The 19,466-nt window shown below is 42.0% G+C and overlaps 1 protein-coding gene across 1 annotated transcript in view; it reads left to right on the top strand.

The window, feature by feature from the left end:
- The first annotated feature begins 2,794 nt into the window (after positions 1–2,794).
- Positions 2,795–19,466, top strand: part of LOC106583991 (SH3-containing GRB2-like protein 3-interacting protein 1) — a 104,014-nt gene continuing 87,342 nt past the window's right edge. The window contains exons 1-2 of the mRNA XM_082967847.1: positions 2,795–3,004; positions 18,909–19,055. Of these exons, the coding sequence (XP_082823973.1) occupies positions 19,013–19,055 (43 nt within the window). The 5' untranslated portion in view covers positions 2,795–3,004; positions 18,909–19,012. The remainder of the gene's footprint in view (positions 3,005–18,908; positions 19,056–19,466) is intronic.

Here is a 19,466-nt window from a genome sequence, read left to right on the forward strand (position 1 = left end):
GTCTTGAGATGTTGCTTCAATATATCCACATAATTTTCCTCCCTCATGATGCCATCTATTTTGTAAAGTACACCAGTCCCTCCTGCAGCAAAGCACCCCCACAACATGATGCTGCCACCCCCGTGCTTCACCGTTGGGATGGTGTTCTTCGGCTTGCAAGCCACCCCCTTTTCCTCCAAACATAATAATGGTCATTATGGCCAAACAGTTTTTGTTTCATCAGACCAGAGGACATTTCTCCATGTGCAGTTGCAAACTGTAGTCTGGCTTTTTTTATGGCGGTTTTGGAGCAGTGGCTTTTCCCTTGCTGAGCGGCCTTTCAGGTTATGTCGATATAGGACTCGTTTTACTGTGGATATAGATACTTTTGTACCTGTTTCCTCCAGCATCTTCACAAGGTGCTTTGCTGTTGTTCTGGGATTGATTTGCACTTTTCGCACCTAAGTACGTTCATCTCTAGGAGACAGAACGCGTCTCCTTCCTGTGCGGTATGACAGCTACGTGGTCCCATGGTGTTTATACTTGCGTATTATTGTTTGTACAGATGAACCTGGTCCCTTCAGGCATTTTTAAATTGCTCCCAAGGATGAACCAGACTTGTGGAGGTCTACAATTTTTTCTGAGGTCTTGGCTGATTTCTTTTGATTTTCCCATGATGTCAAGCAAAGAGGCACTGAGTTTGAAGGTAGGCCTTGAAATACATCCACAGGTAGATCCCCAATTGACTCAAATGATGTCAATTAGCCTATCAGAAGATTCTAATGCCATGACATCATTTTCTGGAATTTTACAAGCTGTTTAAAGGCACAGTCAACTTAGTGTATGTAAACTTCTGACCCACTGGAATTGTGATACAGTGAATTATAAGTGAAATAATCTGTCTGTAAACAATTGTTGGAAAAATTACTTGTGTCAAAAATGACTTGTGTTTTAATGACTCCAACCTAAGTGTATGTAAACTTCCGACTTCAACTGTACATACATACATACATACATACATACACACATACATAAATACATACATACATACAGTACCAGTCAAACGTTAGGACACACCTACTCACTCAAGGGACACACCTTCTCATTTATTTGTATTATTTTCTACATTGTAGAATAATAGTGAAGACATCAAAACTATGAAATAACACATGGAATCAAGTAGTAATCAAAACAGTGTTAAACAAATCAAAATATACTTGAGATTCTTTAAAGTAGCCACTCTTAGCCTTGATGACAACTTTGCACACGTTTGGCATTCTCTCAACCAGCTTCTCATGGAATGCTTTTCCAACAGTCTTGAAGTAGTTCCCACATGCTGAGCACTTACTTGTTGGCTGCTTTTCCTTCACTCTGCGGTCCAACTCCTTCCAAACCATCTCAATTGGGTTGAGGTCAGGTGATTGTGGAGGACAGGTCATCTGATTCAGCACTCCATCACTCTCCTTTTTGGTCAAATAGCCCTTACACACCCTGGAGGTGTGTTGGGTCATTGTCCTGTTGAAAAATAAATTATAGTCCCACTAAGCGCAAACCAGATGGATGGCGTATTGCTGCAGAATGTTGTGGCAACCATGCTGGTTAAGTGTGCCTTGAATTCTAGATAAATCACTGACAATGTCACCAGCAAAGCACCCCCACACCATCACACCTCCTCCTCCATGCTTCACGGTGGGAACCACACATGCAGAGATCATCTGTTCACCTACTCTGCGTCTCACAAGGACATGGCGGTTAGAACCAAAAATCTCAAATTTGGACTCATCAGACCAAAAGACAGATTTCCACCAGTCTAATGTCCATTGCTTGTGTTTCTTGGCCCAAGCAAGTCTCTTCTTGGTGTGATGGTGTGGGGGTGCTTTGCTGGTGACACTGTCAGTGATTAATTTAGAATTCAAGGCACACTTAAGCAGCATGGCGACCACAGCATTCTGCAGCGATACGCCATCCATCTGGTTTGCGCTTAGTGGGACTATAATTTATTACTAAGAAGCTGGTTTAGAAAATGCCAAGAGTGTGCAAAGCAGTCATTAAGGCAAAGGGTTGCTACTTTGAAGAATCTCAAATATAAAATATATTTGATTTGTTGAACACTTTTTTGGTTACTACTTGATTCCATATGTGTTATTTCACAGTGTTGAGGTCTTCACTATTATTCTACAATGTAGAAAATAGTAAAAATAAATTAAAACCCTTAAATGAGTAGTTGTGTCAAAACTTTGGACTGGTAATGTATATTAATTTACAAAGTTAACAGACTGCATGTTAACATCTTACCCTCCCTGTAAAAAACCTGTTACACTTTTCATGCGTATTTCTGAGTCTTTCCCTTTAAATTGACATAGAAACGGCCTTTCCCACCGTTGATTGGTCGGGGTTAGAGAACAGACGAAATTGACGAGGATATCAAGTTGAGTTTGATTGGTCCAAAGCGCGGAAACCTATCAAAATTTTACAAAGCCGAAATATGGTCGAGATATAACAAATAGCTGCGCGGTCTAAACTAGCAACGGTCACACCACAAACTAACGTTCTGATTTAATCAGGTGATAATATTGTAGAGACCAATTTAATGGTTAATTGTATGTAATGTATAATGGCATATGCTAAATAAAACGAAGTTTAGACCTTCATTTAGTAGAACCCTCTTGAATTTACCAATATTCCACTACATTCTAGAGTGAATGAACGCCCTACCATCCCGAAAAAATTGGGTCCCCGCTGAAAAACTTTGAATGCCATTGACATAATGCATTTGCCAACCTTACTTTGTTACATAAACGTTGTTTTTAAAGCTCAGAGAATCTAGTGTAGTTCTGCTGGAAAAGCCAGCTGACTTCTCCACAACACAACACATGTCCCTGTGCTGCTCCACTCGTGACAAGTACAGCGACATGTGCATATCAACCCTAATGATGCGGAGACACAGTCACTGAACTAATTACATGGCAATTCTGTCGAATAAATACCTATTTTACACTGCAGAGAGAAGACGACGGACGCACAGGTGAATATCATCATGTTTTACCATTTGAATTTGTTTTGGAAGGTGGAGTAGAGATGTTTTGAAAGCGCTTCCTTGTTGATAAATTATTGCGTAATCGGTGTACGATTGGGTGTGAAAATGTTATTGTTTCTTCTCGACCGTCGAAGATCTTTGATAGTTTCAGTATGAGTCGGATGAACCATGATGATTATGAGGGGCGCAAGATAGAAGAGAGCGAGGATATTAGGAGCATAAAATAAGATCTTAAGTTATAACGTCAACAGATAGCTTCATAACACTGCAACCTCCTAAAACACGTTACTAACTTTCCTCTATACTTTTGCTACAGAATATTATTATTAACATCTGATCTTACATTTTCTAAACATGTTTTTTGAACTTGTGATGTAGAGATAACTACACTGGATCAAATTAGTTTATATTGTAATATGTGACTGATGTTAGTGTAATTCAACATTTGCATAATATATAAAAATATATATTTGAATATCCCCTTCCCTACAAAGAAAAAAAAAATCACTATCTATATAGTTTATTATTGGTTGGTCTATATTATAAGGTCAGGCTATATTTAAGCCATAAGGCCTGAGGGGCTGTGGTAACTTTTTTATTTAATTAGGCAAGTCAGTTAAGAACAAGTTCTTATTTACTATGACGGCCTATCAAAAGGCAAAAGGCCTCCTGCGGGGACGGGGGCTGGGATTAAAAATAAATTAAATAAATGTATAGGACAAAACACACATCACAACAAGAGAGACAACACAGCACTACATAAAGAGAGACCTAAGACAACATGTCATGTTGTGTTGCTATCATGCAAACAACATTGTAGCAACACATGGCAGCAGCACAACATGGTAGCAGCACATAACAGGGCACAGACAACAGCACAAAGGGCAAGAAGGTAGAGACAACAATACATCACGCAAAGCAGCCACAACTGTCAGTAAGAGTGTCCATGATTGAGTCTTTGAATGAAGAGATTGAGATAAAACTGTCCAGTTTGAGTGTTTGTTGCAGCACTTCCAGTCGCTAGCTGCAGTGAACTGAAAAGACGACCGACCCAGGGAATGTGTGTGCTTTGGGGACTTTTGACAGAATGTGACTGGTAGAACGGGTGTTGTATGTGGAGGATGAGGGCTGCAGTAGATATCTCAGATAGGGGGGAGTGAGGCCTAAGGGTTTATAAATACGCATCAACCAGTGGGTCTTGCGACAGGTATACAGAGGTGTCCAGTTTACAGAAGAGTGTAGAGTGCAGTGATATGTCCTTTAAGGAGCATTGGTGGCAAATCTGATAGCCGATTGGTAAAGAACATCTAGCCGCTCGAGAGCACCCTTACCTACCCATCTATAAATTATGTCTCCGTAATCTAGCATGGGTAGGATGGTCATCTGAATCAGGGTAAATTTGGCAGCTGGGGTGAAAGAGGAGCGATTACTATAGAAGAAACCAAGTCTAGATTTAACTTTAGCCTGCAGCTTTGATATGTGCTGAGAGAAGGACAGTGTACCGTCTAGCCATACTACCAAGTACTTGTATGAGGTGACTACCTCAAGCTCTAAACCCTCAGAGATAGTAATCACACCTGTGGGGAGAGGGCCATTCTTCTTACCAAACCACATGACCTTTGTTTTGGAGGTGTTCAGAACAAGGTTAAGGGCAGATAAAGCTTGTTGGACACTTAGAAAGCTTTGTTGTAGAGCGTTTAACCCAAACTCCGGGGAGGGGCCAGCTGAGTATGAGACTGTATCATCTGCATATAAATAGATAAGAGCTTCCTACTGCCTGGGCTATGTTGTTGATGTAAATTGAGAAGAGCGTGGGGCCTAGGATCGAGCCTTGGGTTACACCCTTGGTGACAGCAGATGGGGGTACTAAGCTAACATATAGAATTGTTTTAAGATGGTCATACCATGAATCATTTAGCTATTTGAGTTTTAGGACCCCTTTAGGTATATAAAAATTAATAATGTTTTGTTAAAATATGGAATTTGGCCTTTACTACTATAGCCCATCGAAATGTATTGAATAACACAGTCTTAAATAGCAAAAAAGACAGTCAAAAAAGAAATCATAATGGTTTCAAGTATCTGTCCTATATCTAGCATGGTGGTGGCAGTATCATGCTGTGGGGATGTTTTTTAGAGGCAGGGACTGGGAGAGTAGTCAGGATCGAGGGAAAGATGAACGGAGCAAAGTACAGAGAGATCCTTGATGAAAACCTGCTCCAGAGTGCTCAGGACCTCAGACTGGGGCAAAGGTTCACCTTCCAACAGGACCATGACCCTAAGCAGACAGCCAAGACAGCGCAGGTGTGGCTTCGGGACAAGTCTCTGAATGTCATTGAGTGGCCCAGCCAGAGCCCGGACTTGAACCCAATCGAACATCTCTGGAGAGACCTGAAAATAGCTGTGCAGTGACACTCCCCATCCAACTTGACAGAGCTTGAGAGGAGCGTCATACCCCAAAAAACTTGAGGCTGTAATCGCTGCCAAAGGTGCTTCAACAAAGTACTGAGTAAAGGGTCTGAATACTTATGTAAATGTGATTATCATAATTTTTTTAAACTTTTGCAAAAAAGTCTAAAAACCTGTTTTTGCTTTGTCATTATGCGATATTGTGTGTAGATTGATGAGGAAAAAGATTTAACCCCATTTGGAATAAGGCTGTAACGTAACAAACTATTTGGCAAAAAAATCAAGTGTTCTGAATACTTTCTGAATGCACTGTATAAGAAAGCTCAGGAAATATTTTTGTTTTTCCAAACACATACAGTAGTTAGTTGGAAACATTATGAATATTTTTGTCGGGTCGTTCCATTTCATTTCAGCAAGCCATGACACCCATAGGGCCTTATTAAATCTGATAACTTTTTTGCCTGGCTCTGTTTTGTTTTCTCCCAAATTAATTTCCAGGTTTCCATTTTCCCAATTTTTTTTATAGAAAAACAATAAATTGGATATTTTAAGCCCACACAATGCTTAAACCACATCAGGAGACGACTTTTGAGGTCTGGATTTTCTGTTGTTGAGATATTTTTGTTGTTGTTGGCGTAGTTACCCTTTAACTCCAGTGTGCACCTAGGAAGAGGCTGTTGTTTAGTGGTGTTTTTGTACCGCATATGTGATGGTAGAGTTAGCAAAATAAATACCCACTGGATCGATACAAATAATCATGATATCATCAAACATTTAATTGAGAAGGTTTTTTGGGGAAAAAATATAATTGAAGTTAGGTTTATATCCCATCCTACATCCTGATATTACCAGGTTCTGACCACTACATATAGATGTTTTGTAGTAAAAAAGATAGTGGAAAATAAGTGTTTCCAATGACATCATCAACCAATTAGTGGACAATTAGGAGGCAATTGGTAGGCAATGCCTGCTCATAATGGGTTAAAATCACATGATGCACACCAATGATGCCATTGCAAACACTTCCTCTATCTTTTTACTAGAAAACATAGAAACATGCCATATTCTCATATGATGGTGCTGGAGATGATCAATTTGAAGTTGAGAAATTGTGCAATTTTCCTTTAAGATATTTTCTAATTTCTCTCCCTCTTGAGGAGGGAGGATTATGGAAGTTCACAGAAGTAACAAATGAAGGTAGAACTACCAATTAGTTAGTGTTTTTACTGATAACAATTTTGTTTATGAATTATTAAGTGATTAAAATGCTTCACTCTGTAACCAAATGACCTGAAAAATATCACAATTACTGCAATTGAATTGGCCACAATGAGAAATCATAGTAGTCATAAACCACAGTTGCAGTACAGTAAAGTAGAGTATAGTTCAGTACAGTAGAGCACACATGAGTATAGTACAGTATAATATACTGTACTGTGCTCTACTTTACTATACTGTACTTTACTGTGCTCTAATAAGCTGTACTGTGATGTCCAAACTTGTGAAACATAGATGTGTATATATATGGTTGCTACTGTAAAAAAAAAAAGTAGGGTTCAGTACAGCAGATCACAAATGAGTAGAGTACAGTATAATGTAATATACTCTACTGGACTGTACTGTACAGAATTATTCTCTACTCGACTTTTCTTTACTGCACTGTATTCTACTGCACTGTATTCTACTGCTGTACTGTGCTATGCTATACTGGACTCTACTGTGCTCTATGGTGATTAGCAAACTTGTTAAACTTAGACGTCTATTATTGGTACAGATTTAGTCCAGTCTGGACCAACCAAATGTGGTCTTGTTTGGGGGCAGCGCTCATTAGAATGATAGCCAGTGAGTAGAATAATACCCGCACATGCCAAGGAGGATATTCATTTTGTCTACCTTTGTGAACCTCAGGATACATCACCACGAAGAGAATGACATTCATAATTATGCATTTCTGTATTGTACAGATGAAGGACCCATTACTCTAGTTCAGAACCAAAATAGATGTTTTCAAACTCAAGGTGTCATATCATAGCTAACACCTGTCTTTCTGCAGACATCTTAATTCGGGGTAGATACTTAAGAGTTTTTGGGTAACGTATAGTCACTTAAAATCTGAAGGAGATTTTAATATCATTCTATTACCAAACTTTGCATCTGACCTGTTCCTCGAGTAAATTAAAAGTAGACTTCTGCATGTAGGTGTATGATTTGTAAAACTTACGTATTTTTGCTTGGTATACATTTTGAAGTGAAAAGGTGAGTCACAGTATCACTCTGTTACTGTGGAATTGCCTATAATTAGCTTTGAAGTGTATTACTTTATTAATGGCTGTCAGCCACATCAGCTGTTATGTGCCATACTGTATATATGACATTATAGAGGAGTTTTCCATATGTTCTGGTACTCCTACAAGACTTTTCATGAATTTTCAATCCCGAAATGAACTGGCAGACAGATGGATGTCATGGGTTGAAGTCCCCCCCCCCCCCCCCTTCTCTCTCTCTCTTTGCCATAGTGGACCATTTATCTGATTACTGAGGGAGTTTTTAATGAGGACTAAGAGTCGAGTGGCGTACCAGAGCTAAGAGGCCCCTGACGCAGCCTGGCTCCACTCTGGGCCCCTTGGCAGGCATCACAACCACCACGGCCCTCCTCTCCTGGCCTGGCTAACTCTCCACACACATGCCCACTTTGAGAGAATCTAGCAGCTGGTCAATGTTTATTACGCAACCCTGAGATCTACCACATGAAAAAGCCTTCTGGAATCGCACAACATCGTTAGAACAGAGGGAAAGAAAAGGAAGAAAACCAGAACCAACATTTTTCTGATAGGGTTGAGTAATTGTCTTTTGGCAGAGTGAGCGGTGGTCATTTAGCGAGGTCGATTTGGGCTAAGGTGGTCGATTTGAGACGTCTGTCTGTCTCACCATTGAAAAATCTTGATTTCCATTTTGGAAGTTATCTACAGTTAGCTAGCTAGGCGACAGCCGGTCTGATTGATTAGCCTGAGTGGATTACATAAGATCTGTTGAGTCAGGGCTCGCTTCGGAGTGTCAGATTGAAATGTCATAGCAGGTTCAACAGACGCTTACACTGTATCTTTCCTAACTCCGAGGGTTAGACAGTTATCATCTGACGTGTGTGTATGTCGTCTCGTCTATTGTAACAGGATCCTTGTACACATAGGCCTCTCATTCCTCTCTGTAACACACTGGCCCACTTGACTATGCATAATGACCAGTCACAGGGGTCATACTGATTCTAATGTTTAGCTAGTGTTCCTGCTCCTCTTCCATACCCTCGTAAATCAGACATGGTCTTGGCATGGTCGCTCATACTGTCAGCTCTCTGGCTTGGCCTCTCTGGTAGAAAGAGAAGTTTGAAATGGGTATCAATTAGGGGTGGCACAATTACTGTATAACTGTGTAACCGACGGTTATGGATGAAGACCGTCATGAAAATAAAATAACAGCTGACAAGTAGACGGGACGGCGAGGCATTCGTGCGGTTGAGTTCGTTTCTGCGATAACATGGACTCTTAACGACATGATTCAACTTTGTTGCCGCTTGCTGAAGCAAGCAAAGTGTTGTAGCAAATTATTAATAGAATGGGCTTGGAACTTCTAACCATAAAGATCCTATTCATAGATTGCAACTCCGTCACTTGGTCGCATTGCGCCATTGTTATGAACGTTCTCAAGCCGCACTCTACCTCACTCTCAAGCCGCACACTCTATGACGCAATCATTTCCATGGTAATATAGAATGTTCGTTCAACTGATGTTATCTGATGTGGCTCATGCAATAGAATCTATTTCTTGTAATGTCAGTTGAGTTGAATCAGCAAATCACAGCACATATTGATATGTACACGTCCTGCTTCTATTTCCTGCTCTGCTCCTATTGGTACACTCATTGGCCGCCAGTCCACCCATTATGCCATCATTGACTTGAATGGGGAACGGGCATTCTATTCATTCTATTTCTATGGCAACACATGCGGTCAGGAGCAGAGGAAAGGAGAAAACATACTATTCGAGCGGTTATTACGTAGACCAGTAACCATCCAGTGGCCAGTAACCGTCATCCAAAATTCCATGACCGTCACAGCCGTAGTATCAACAAAAACAACAGGATGTTCAACACGGAACTGTGGTTCCCTCTGGGTATTATATTAGGCAACACATGATGTTGATGTCCCATTAGCTTGTGGTATATGAGCAGACCTTGTTTTAAATACGATTTGAAATCTTTGCTCTACCCTGCCAGATAGGCAGGTTTTGCTGTTTTGGGACTATTTTATTTATCTATTAAGCCTGGCAAGCTCAGTCAAGCGCAGTATTTTAAATGTATTTAAAATTATTTTGAATTGTATTTGAACCCAAGTCTGAATGTGAGAAGAGGACTCAGTCTGCCAGCCAGGGAGAGCCATGGAGAGTTCAAGGCAGGGTTGAGGATGGGAAATTGTGAGGGAGCGGAGCGCCAAGCAGGCCGGGTGGGGTGTGAGTTTTGGGTGTGCTTGCCTGGGAAAATTCCTCCTCCCCTCCCGTCTTCTGTCCTGTGTTGCACAGTTAAACCCTGCAGCATAAACAGACTGATCCTAGAGCTTTACTCTACATAAAGGTCTGACACCTACACCACACCGTCTGCAACCCAAATGGCACCGTATTCCGTATATGGTGCACTACTTTTGACCAGGGCCCACGGGGCTTTGGTCAAAAGTAGTGCGCTATGTAGGGAATAGGGTGCCATTTGTGACGCAGTCACCATCACACCACTGCCTGGCCGTGAGAGAGATAGAAAAAGGGATGTTTGTGTTTTGTGTCCTAGTCAGAGCCTGTTCAGACCTGTCCTTATGACGTTATTAGAACGGTGTCTGAATACCGGAGCATAAATAGCAGGGATAACACCCGAGCTGCTGATGCAGGGATGATGCACACGTACAAGTATGCACAGATGAACACGCACACCCGCGGGAGTCATCAACCATGAATAATCAATCTCTGGTGTGTAGAAAGAATAGGGCCCTATAAAATCAGTTTTATTTTTTACTAAAAGATTCCATTTTAATGTATGCATTCTGTGATTCCGTCCGTGTTCTCCGCGTCGCGGATTTGACAGGGCCCTAATGGAAGAAACAGTTGATTCTGGAAGAGGAACGGTAGATCCTAGGGCATCACTCAGGCTGGTCTGTGTGCGTAGGTTTGTGCCTTTACTCTACAGGCATTCCTGCACTGTACAGAGGCTGTTAGTCTTCCTCTTCTAACCCAGACTTTTAAAGTGGACTTCAAACTCATGGCGTTAGTCTGTAAATGTCATAGCTGAATCATTTTACCCAGGTCTCCCCATGGCATGCAGAGGCAGGTGGAGCGGTGTGAGGTAGCGAGGTGAACTGTTTCAGTAGTGCAGCGGTGAGCCGAGGCTCTCCGTATGGAGTCAGGGAGAGAGAACATATGCTTTATTATGTGACACATTTCAGCTGGTGTGAAGTAACTCGCTGACGAGTATGACTGTAGGCGCAGGGCTGCCAGGAAGGTTTATGTGTGTGTCCCTCCGATATCTCCTGCTGTTATTCGCTGGAGGGAAGCTCCCACATGATGTTCCGGCCTTTGGTGTGTGTGGTTGTTTGTGTGTATTATGTGTGGGCGTGTCCAATATTCACATTCTCTCTCTATTGGCTCCATAAGGGACAGAACAACATAGCACAGATGCACCTTGCATCATAGCATAGAACAACATTACAGAGCACCACAGTATTAGAGCACCAGTCAGTAGTCCTACAATAGGACTCACCCCAATAGCACCAGGGCTCCTGCCAGTTAACCTAGGAATTATAGGACTCCATCTCCATGGAGACCAGCCATCGGGGCCTGAAAAGGGGGCCAGGTCAGAATAGTCTTGGACTCGGCGGAGCTCACACCCCCGTCATTAGGTTTTTAGGCTGCTGAGTACTTCACTGTGTACACAAAACCCATATTAGCATCCTCGTGGGTGGCCAGTCAGAGCGAGAGACTGACAGAGGAGAGAAAGAGATTGATATGGTTATGAAAGTGTGATCGTTTATGGATCATTTCTGAAACGCCATTCCATTTATAATTGTATAATGCTTAGAGGTGTAACTTTCTACTTTTAGCCTAGTGGTGATGGCCTGCTATGCCTGAAAAACATCACACTCTTTCCTGATATAATTTTTGCCCTTTTGAATCTCCTTTGAAACGTCCTCAAATCACGTCAGTTGTTAACTCCGTTTTGAGGGTTTGGGGAAACTAGCTCATCAGAGCAGGCAGTGTATTGTATACGTATGTTTAAAGATGGGATCTGATATTGGAGTGAGTAATGCTGTATGTTTATACAGACCTGGCCCCTGTGGACGTGCTAATAGGTTCTGAGTAAGAGGAACACTTTGGGTTGGTGTTGACATCACCTCATTAGTTCAGGCTGCAGACCAGACCACTGAGCGTCACACACACTGGTGACTAACCAATCTTTTCCACTCGGTGTGTGTTTAAACTGTGGATCAGATAAAAAAAATAAGGCTGAGGGTAAACTGAGATGTCACCGTCATCACATTTGCCACTGAACTGGTTCTACTGTGCCCTATACTATGAATCAGGCTTGAGGAGGTAACTTTGGTCAACTCGTGAGTTCAACTCAGGATAACTGGTACCACGAAAGTGTCTCACCTTTTAGCCAGGTACATTTCATTGGCAACAAATCTAACTGACCACAACCACATAACTGTTGACCACAACCACACAACGTCTGACCACAACCAGACTACTGCTGACCACATCTAGTGACCACAACTACTGACCACAACCACTCATCTTCTGACCACACAACTACTGACCACTCAACTACTTACCACAATTACTGACCACAACCACACAACTGCTGACCACATCTTGTGACCACAACTACTGACCACAACCACATATATTTTGACCACACTTCTAATCACCATAACTACTGAACACCACAATTACTGACTACAACCACACAATTACTGACCACAAAACTACTGACCACCACAATTACAATTACTGACCACAACTATTGAACAACATCTATTGAACAACAACTAGTGACCACAAAACTACTGATCACAACTACTGCTCTGGTCTGCGCTAGCTCTGGTCCTGGGTGTAGCTAGCTAGCTGTGCATCGCACTAGCTCTGGTCTAGCTCTGGTCTGTGCTATAAAGTATATCTACATAAATGTGCATGCATATAATTACTACCAACAATAATTGTAACTCTTGAACTGTTCAGGCTAGATACACCAAACCTCAAATTCATGAAAAACTTTTATGAACTAATAACTATATACATTTGAATAATTTAACCCACCAACAGTAACTCTTAAATTGTTACAGCTACATACACCAAACCAGCTTTCACATGTTCAGGCTATCCTAACTTCAAATGATGTAAATATTTTATCAACTATAGACATTTGCGTAAAATAACACACCTACATTCGTTCATGAACCGTTCAAGCTAAAGACACCAAACCGACTTCCACATGTTCACACTATCCTAACGTCAAAGTCTTAACATGTTTTACTGTCTATCACTATAGAAATTAGCATAAAATAACCCACCAACAATAACTCTTAAACCGTTCAAGCTAGATACAACAAACCAACTTTCATATGTTCAGGCTATTTTAACTTTTCATCTACCTGCTTTTTCAACTATAACCAGTCCCCATCATTACTACTGCAAACAGTATCACTACTATAACGTTCTTCTAAACCATACATACTTTAAAACTGATTTGCTTTAAATAGTAAAGTAAAACATTTTAAACATTTACCATTACCACAAAAATACTTTTTAAAGAGTTAAAGCAAGTCCCATCAATTGTACTTCATGTACAATTACAATCTAGTTGTTATTATTATAATATGCATATGGACAGGGCTTTTCCCAGATTACATGACCTAAGGCCTAGAGTTTTGTGCTGGCCAGGTAGAGAGGAAAAACTGTAGGGGTCTGTAGTCTTACAGAGTGTTATTTAGTGTAGACTGTGGTAGATGCTAAGTAGAGAGAGGCTCCACAATAAACAGAACCAATCTGGGGAGTAAACCGTAAACATATTGTTTCTGTGAAGAGGTGGGCTCACTGCTCAGTCTTACTGGAAGAGGCATGGTGTGTTGCTACCATCACATACAGCAGTTATCCCTTATTAGTTTAAGACCATTGGGACCACTGCAGGAAGATAAAGCACCAATGTCCCCAGTGAGTCGTCACACTGAGTCAATGTGTCCAGATGTTCTCCTCTGAAAGGGAAGTCCATTCAGCTCCCCTGGCCCTTGTGCTGTGTGTCAGGTCTCTGTCTCAGCCCTGAACGGCAGCAGGCAGCAGCGTGGCTCTTCTTGCAGGTTGCCGTGGCGATCCACAAGTCCCCCCTCACCCCTCTGTCAGCACTGGTGATGAGGAATGCTGATTAGGAAGCAGTGGGCTCAAACCAAAACATTCCACCAGGCCAAGCGAGAGCGAGAGTCAGCAAGGCGGTGATAAGACTGGGCTATGTCCATGTGCCTACGTGCCGCTCGGCCAGCCATGTCCTCTGTTTGTCTTGCCCACAGTGACCTAATGACACAATGACACCCCAGACACAGCTCACTTTGCCCTGCCCAAGGGAGAGGGAGAGACTTGGGGTAAGGGTGGGGTTATCCGGGCCTTTTAGGGTAATTAGCATCCACTTACTGGTTGTTGGTCTGCTGACGTTTGATTGGTTTGTTTAGTCTGTTGCTGATGGGGTTTAGCTCTGCCTGTAGTGAGACTGGGACACACACTACCTTAAAGGCCCAGTGCAGTCAAAAATGTGATTTACCTGTGTTCTACATATATTTCCACACTGAGGTTGGAATAATATTGTGAAAATTATGATGCCTTTTGAGTGTATGAGCTGTTTGAAAAGACTGCCAGGAATTTCAGCCTGTTTTGGTGGAATGGAGCCTTGGCCTTTCCATGGTGACATTACCATGTGGTAAATTAGTTAATAGACCAATAAGAAAGAGAGTTCCAAACCTCTCTGACAATAACAGCTAGTTTTCCCCTCCCCACTCAGATCACTCCCTGACAGTCCTAGCAAAATTATTACTTAAAAAAATTGCTAATTGCTAAGAAGTAGGGTTGTGAATGTTTAAAACGTTAAAACAAAAATGTGATTGTTGTTAACGTTAAGAAAAATATTACTTTTTTTCTACAAAAGAAAAATCACAGTGTAGTTATCACAAAACATATTCATAGTTTCTTTTTCTCCCCAATTTCGATCTTGTCTCATCGCTGCAACTCACCAACGGGCTCAGGAGGCGAAGGTCGAGTAATGTGTTCTCCAAAACATGACCCGCCAAACCGCGCTTCTTAACACCCGCCCGCTTAACCCGGAAGCCAGCCGCACCAATGTGTCCAAGGAAACACTGTTCACCAGATGACCGAGGTCAACCTGCAGGCGCCCGGCCCGCCACAAGAAGTTGCTAGAGCACGATGAGCCAAGTAAAGCCCCCCCCGGCCAAATTCTCCCCTAACCCGGACGACACTTGGCCAATTGTGCGCTGCCCTATGGGACTTCCGATCACGGCTAGTTGTGATACAGCCCGGGATCGAACCCGAATTGGTAGTGACGCCACTATCACTGCAATGCAGTGCCTTAGACCGCTGCGTCACTCGGGAGGCCCACAAAACCTCTTCTTAGCCATATTATAGCCTATAATATAATAGGCTATAAAGGCATTTAACTAAGTAGTGCTAAGCGATTAACCGAATTGTCGTTTTTTTAACACGACTAATTGACGGACGTGGGTTCAATTATTTGAATTCCATTTTGTAAATGTTTACATTTTTCTGGGAGGTCAATGCACATTGTGCAGTTTCTTTCGAGATAAATCAGATCAAGCCTGAACACCGATGTAGCAGGGAGTTGTAATTTACAACAGGACAATATTCTACATAGTTTAGCACAGAAAACATGGTAATTGACAACAATGACCATAAACCATTGCATGCCTACTCATCCGGTATGTGTTTCTTTTATGCCTGTTACGTTAAAGAGACAGAATAATGTGTGTTGAGAGGGATAGAGAGCAGTTGCTTCACAACTTATTTCTACCTGAAAATACATTATCTAAGTGGGCTCCAGAGTGGCGCAGCGGTCTAAGGCTTTGCATCTCAGTGCTAGAGACATCACTACAGACCCTGGTTCAATTCCAGGCTGTATCACAACCAGCTGAGATTGGGAGTCCAATAGGATGGCGCACAATTGTCCCAGCGTCGTCCGAAGTTATTAAATTTTTTTTTTCCTATTAACAATGTAAAATGAACAGCTGTACTGAAAGGCTCATGTGTAGGCCGAATTACAGAGGAGGAACTTCTTGGTGCAATTAAAGCCTTTACATCCGGAAAAACTCCAGGGCTGGATGGCATACCAGTTGAGGTATATTTTTTGATGTACTCAGAGGACCGTTATTAGCATGTTTTAACCACTCCTATAAAGATGGTAGATTATCAGATACTCAACAAGAAGGTCTGATTTCACTATTACTAAAACAGGACCCAGGTGGTAAGTATAAAGAGTCAGTCCATTTAAAAAATTGGAGGCCCCTTTAACTTCAGTGTTGTGATGCAAAAAATCTAGGAAAGTGCATATAATTAAAAAGGTATTGTTGGATATTATTCATCCTAATCTGACAGGTTTTTTTAAATGGACGATACCTTGAAGATAACATAAGACTAGTACTGGAAACAACAGAAAACTGAAACCAGGCCTGGTATTCATATCTGACCTTGAAAAGGCTTTTGATAAAGTACGACTGGAATTTACATATAAATGGAATGTTTCAATTTTGGAGAAAATCTTTTTCAATGGGTTAAAGTTATGTATAGTAACCCTAGGTGTAAAATAGTAAATAATGGCTACTTCTCAGAAACGATCAAACTATCAAGGAGTTAACAAGGTGGTCCACTATCGGCATATGTATTTATTATGGCCATCGAAAAGTTGCCTATTAAAATCTAGCAAAGAGGCACTGAGTTTGAAGGTAGGCCTTGAAATACATCCACAGGTACACCTCCAATTGACTCAAATGATGTCAATTAGGCTATCAGAAGCTTCTAAAGCCATGACATCCTTTTCTGGAATTTTCCAAGCTGTTTAAAGGCACAGTCAACTTAGTGTATGTAAACAAACTTCTCCACTGGAATTGTGATACAGTGAATTATAAGTGAAATAATCTGTCTGTGAACAAGTGTTAGGAAAATGACTTTTGTCATGCACAAAGTTTAGTATAGTTTGTTATCAAGAAATTTGTGGAGTGGTTGAAAAACAACCTAAGTGTATGTAAACTTCCCACTTCAACTGTATATAGAATGTATAAGGTGGAAGTGGAAGCCTAAGTGTTGTTTTCCATTAGTTTACTCCAATTAGGGGAGGGGTGGTAGGGTTAGGTGAAAATAATAAAGAAAAATATATTTAAAAAAATATATATTGTATTTAAAATAATGTATATATGTTTATAGAAAATATATAAGGGGGACTGCAAATGATGCAGACAATTACATTGATAGAAGCCACAATTTATATTAAAGCTGACCCCCCCCCCCCCCCCCCCCCCTTTCACCGTTCTATCCTAGTGTTTGTGTCAGCTCAGCCTCAGTTTGACACCCTTAGTCGTCCCCTTGACTGCCGCTGTCCCTCGTCACCCCTGGTCTCCCCTCTAGTCTTTGCACCGCTATCACGCGCCGAGGGGACATGTTCGACCGTTGCCCAGCACTCGGGACAGAAGAACCATCTTCATTCCTCCAGCACTCAAATCATCAATCGCCCTCCTTTCAAATAGGTCACCAGAAAATGATGACACTTTACCTTGAGCTTACTATCAGATAGATATTCAATTGGTTTCTGGGTTAGTGGTAAACACTGCTGTTTTGTTGTTGAAAAGGGATGTGAAGGGATCCAGAGACAAATGATGGGGGAACGATGTGCCAAGTGCAAGACTGCCCTCTGCTGATGCGACAGAGAGTAAAAGTAGGTCAGAGAGAGAGACTGACAGAGGGAGCGAGCGAGGGGGAGCATGAGAGAGGGAGAGAGAGAGGGGAGTGGGAGGGAGAGAGCGGGAGAGGATGAGGAGATGTCTTGGCAGCCTATTTGTTTCTCCAATTCTGCTGCATTTGAAATGGAAAATCCCCCACCTTGTTACAGTGTCAAACCTGTGGGAGGAATATCTGGCAATTAAGAACTGCTGTATCATGAACTTCAGAAGATGAATGATTGTTCCTGTGAGTGTCGAGAGCAGGCTGTTGAGCTCTGCTAAAAGTGGAGGAGCAAAAGAGATACTGAGTTGAGATGACACTGCAGCAGCAGGCTTAACTCTGCTCTGATATTCTGATATCAATGACATCTTTCTCTCCGCTCAGTCATTTGCAAGCCAGCCAGTAGTCATGTTTTATGTATGAGTTACACACGTGTAATTAGGTCATCCAGTCACAATAGAGCATCCAGTCACAACTATAACTGTTTGATGGAGACTGTTTCCGACTCGGGCTTGAGACAGGCAGTGCACCACTTCAACGGGATATTCTAGGCTTAGTAAAAATGTGTCCTGCCCGATTTGACATTTCTAGATGCATTTTAATGCGTCCGTCTGTCGTTACAGTTATGCAGTCAGTTCGGTGTCTGATTTCAGTGTCTGAGACGACATCTGATTAGGCGCTGAAACTGCAGTCTATTACATGATTTGTTTTCTGCCATTTTAATTCAATTGCATTTTGATGTGGTAGGTCATTTGATCTGTTTTATACCAACCCCATCTATGTAACATATGTGACCCCTGACATCTAAGGGTGGTTAACCATTGTGTCAACCACAGTGACGTTTAAAAGACATCTCAACACTTCTGCCAAGTGTAATAATCAGTGATGAGTTCACAAGGCCAGTGTTATGACACTCTGGCAAAGTGTCAGACATATAGAAAGAGATGCACTGTTAGAATACAACCAGCAGGAGGCAGCAGAGGCATGTGGCACTGATGTATCTGCTGCAGAAAGTTTGTCTTTCCATCCTGTTTATTGTACAGTTTGCAGTTTTATTTCCTCCATACGTTAATGAAAGACTGTTAAAAGTAGGAGGATTCGTCCTATTTCTCTACTAATCTGACACATTTTCCCTGTTCTCACCTTTATCTCTCCTTCCTCTCTCCTTCCTCTCTCCTTTCTCTCTCCTTCCTCGTTTCCCTCTTTCTCCCAGGGTGCAAGGGGTTAATGCCACTGGCCCAGTGTTCAGTGCATAGAGAAGTGGCTCTTTTCTATACAGGTCAGGTACACTCAGGCTGTTTGTGTATAGTCACCTTCACTGACCAAGAGCGTGTGTGTGTGTGTGCGCGCATCTGTCCTCTCAGCCAGGGAGCTCAGTCAGGTGCAGTCATCCTCACTCCTCCTTTAATGCGACTGGTCCCTCTCTTTCTTTCTCTCTTCACAGACTCTCTGCCGTCCATCTTTATTTCCCATCCCTTCGTCCTTCCATCCCTCTGTCCGCCTGTGGATATTCCAGATATGAGACTTGCTTCATGGAGATTGCTGTAGATGGCTGAGGAGCTGTGTACCGGCTGGTTTCGCATTGTCGCAGGTATGCGCACCTCTCTCTCTCTCTTTCCTCAACTCTCTGTCAACTTCCTCTGTGTGAATGTGTGTGGGTGCATTACTGCTCTGTAACTGTGTGCGTTGCGGTGCTTACAAGTATGTGTGCGTTCTATAGTTGTGTTGTCTTTTTATTTCTGTGCGTGCGGATGTATACATGCCCCTCCCAAATGGACCTGTTACTCTCTTGGTTGTGTTTGGTGCAGAGGCGTCACAGAGAGGTATAGTAGAGAGAGGCCCACAGTGTAGAACAGTACAGTGCCCACGTGGTCTGCTGCTGTCCTTAAAGGATCCTCTAGTCTACCTGCAGTAGAAATGGGTCAGGAACTAGGAGCTGCACCACAGAGGGGTAGACAATTGGTAGGTGAGGACCGAGCCATGTGTTTTAAGATAAATAAAT

The sequence above is a fragment of the Salmo salar genome, chromosome 23 (assembly GCF_965601325.2).
Source record: "Salmo salar chromosome 23, fSalSal1, whole genome shotgun sequence".
Taxonomy (NCBI): Eukaryota; Metazoa; Chordata; class Actinopteri; order Salmoniformes; family Salmonidae; genus Salmo; species Salmo salar.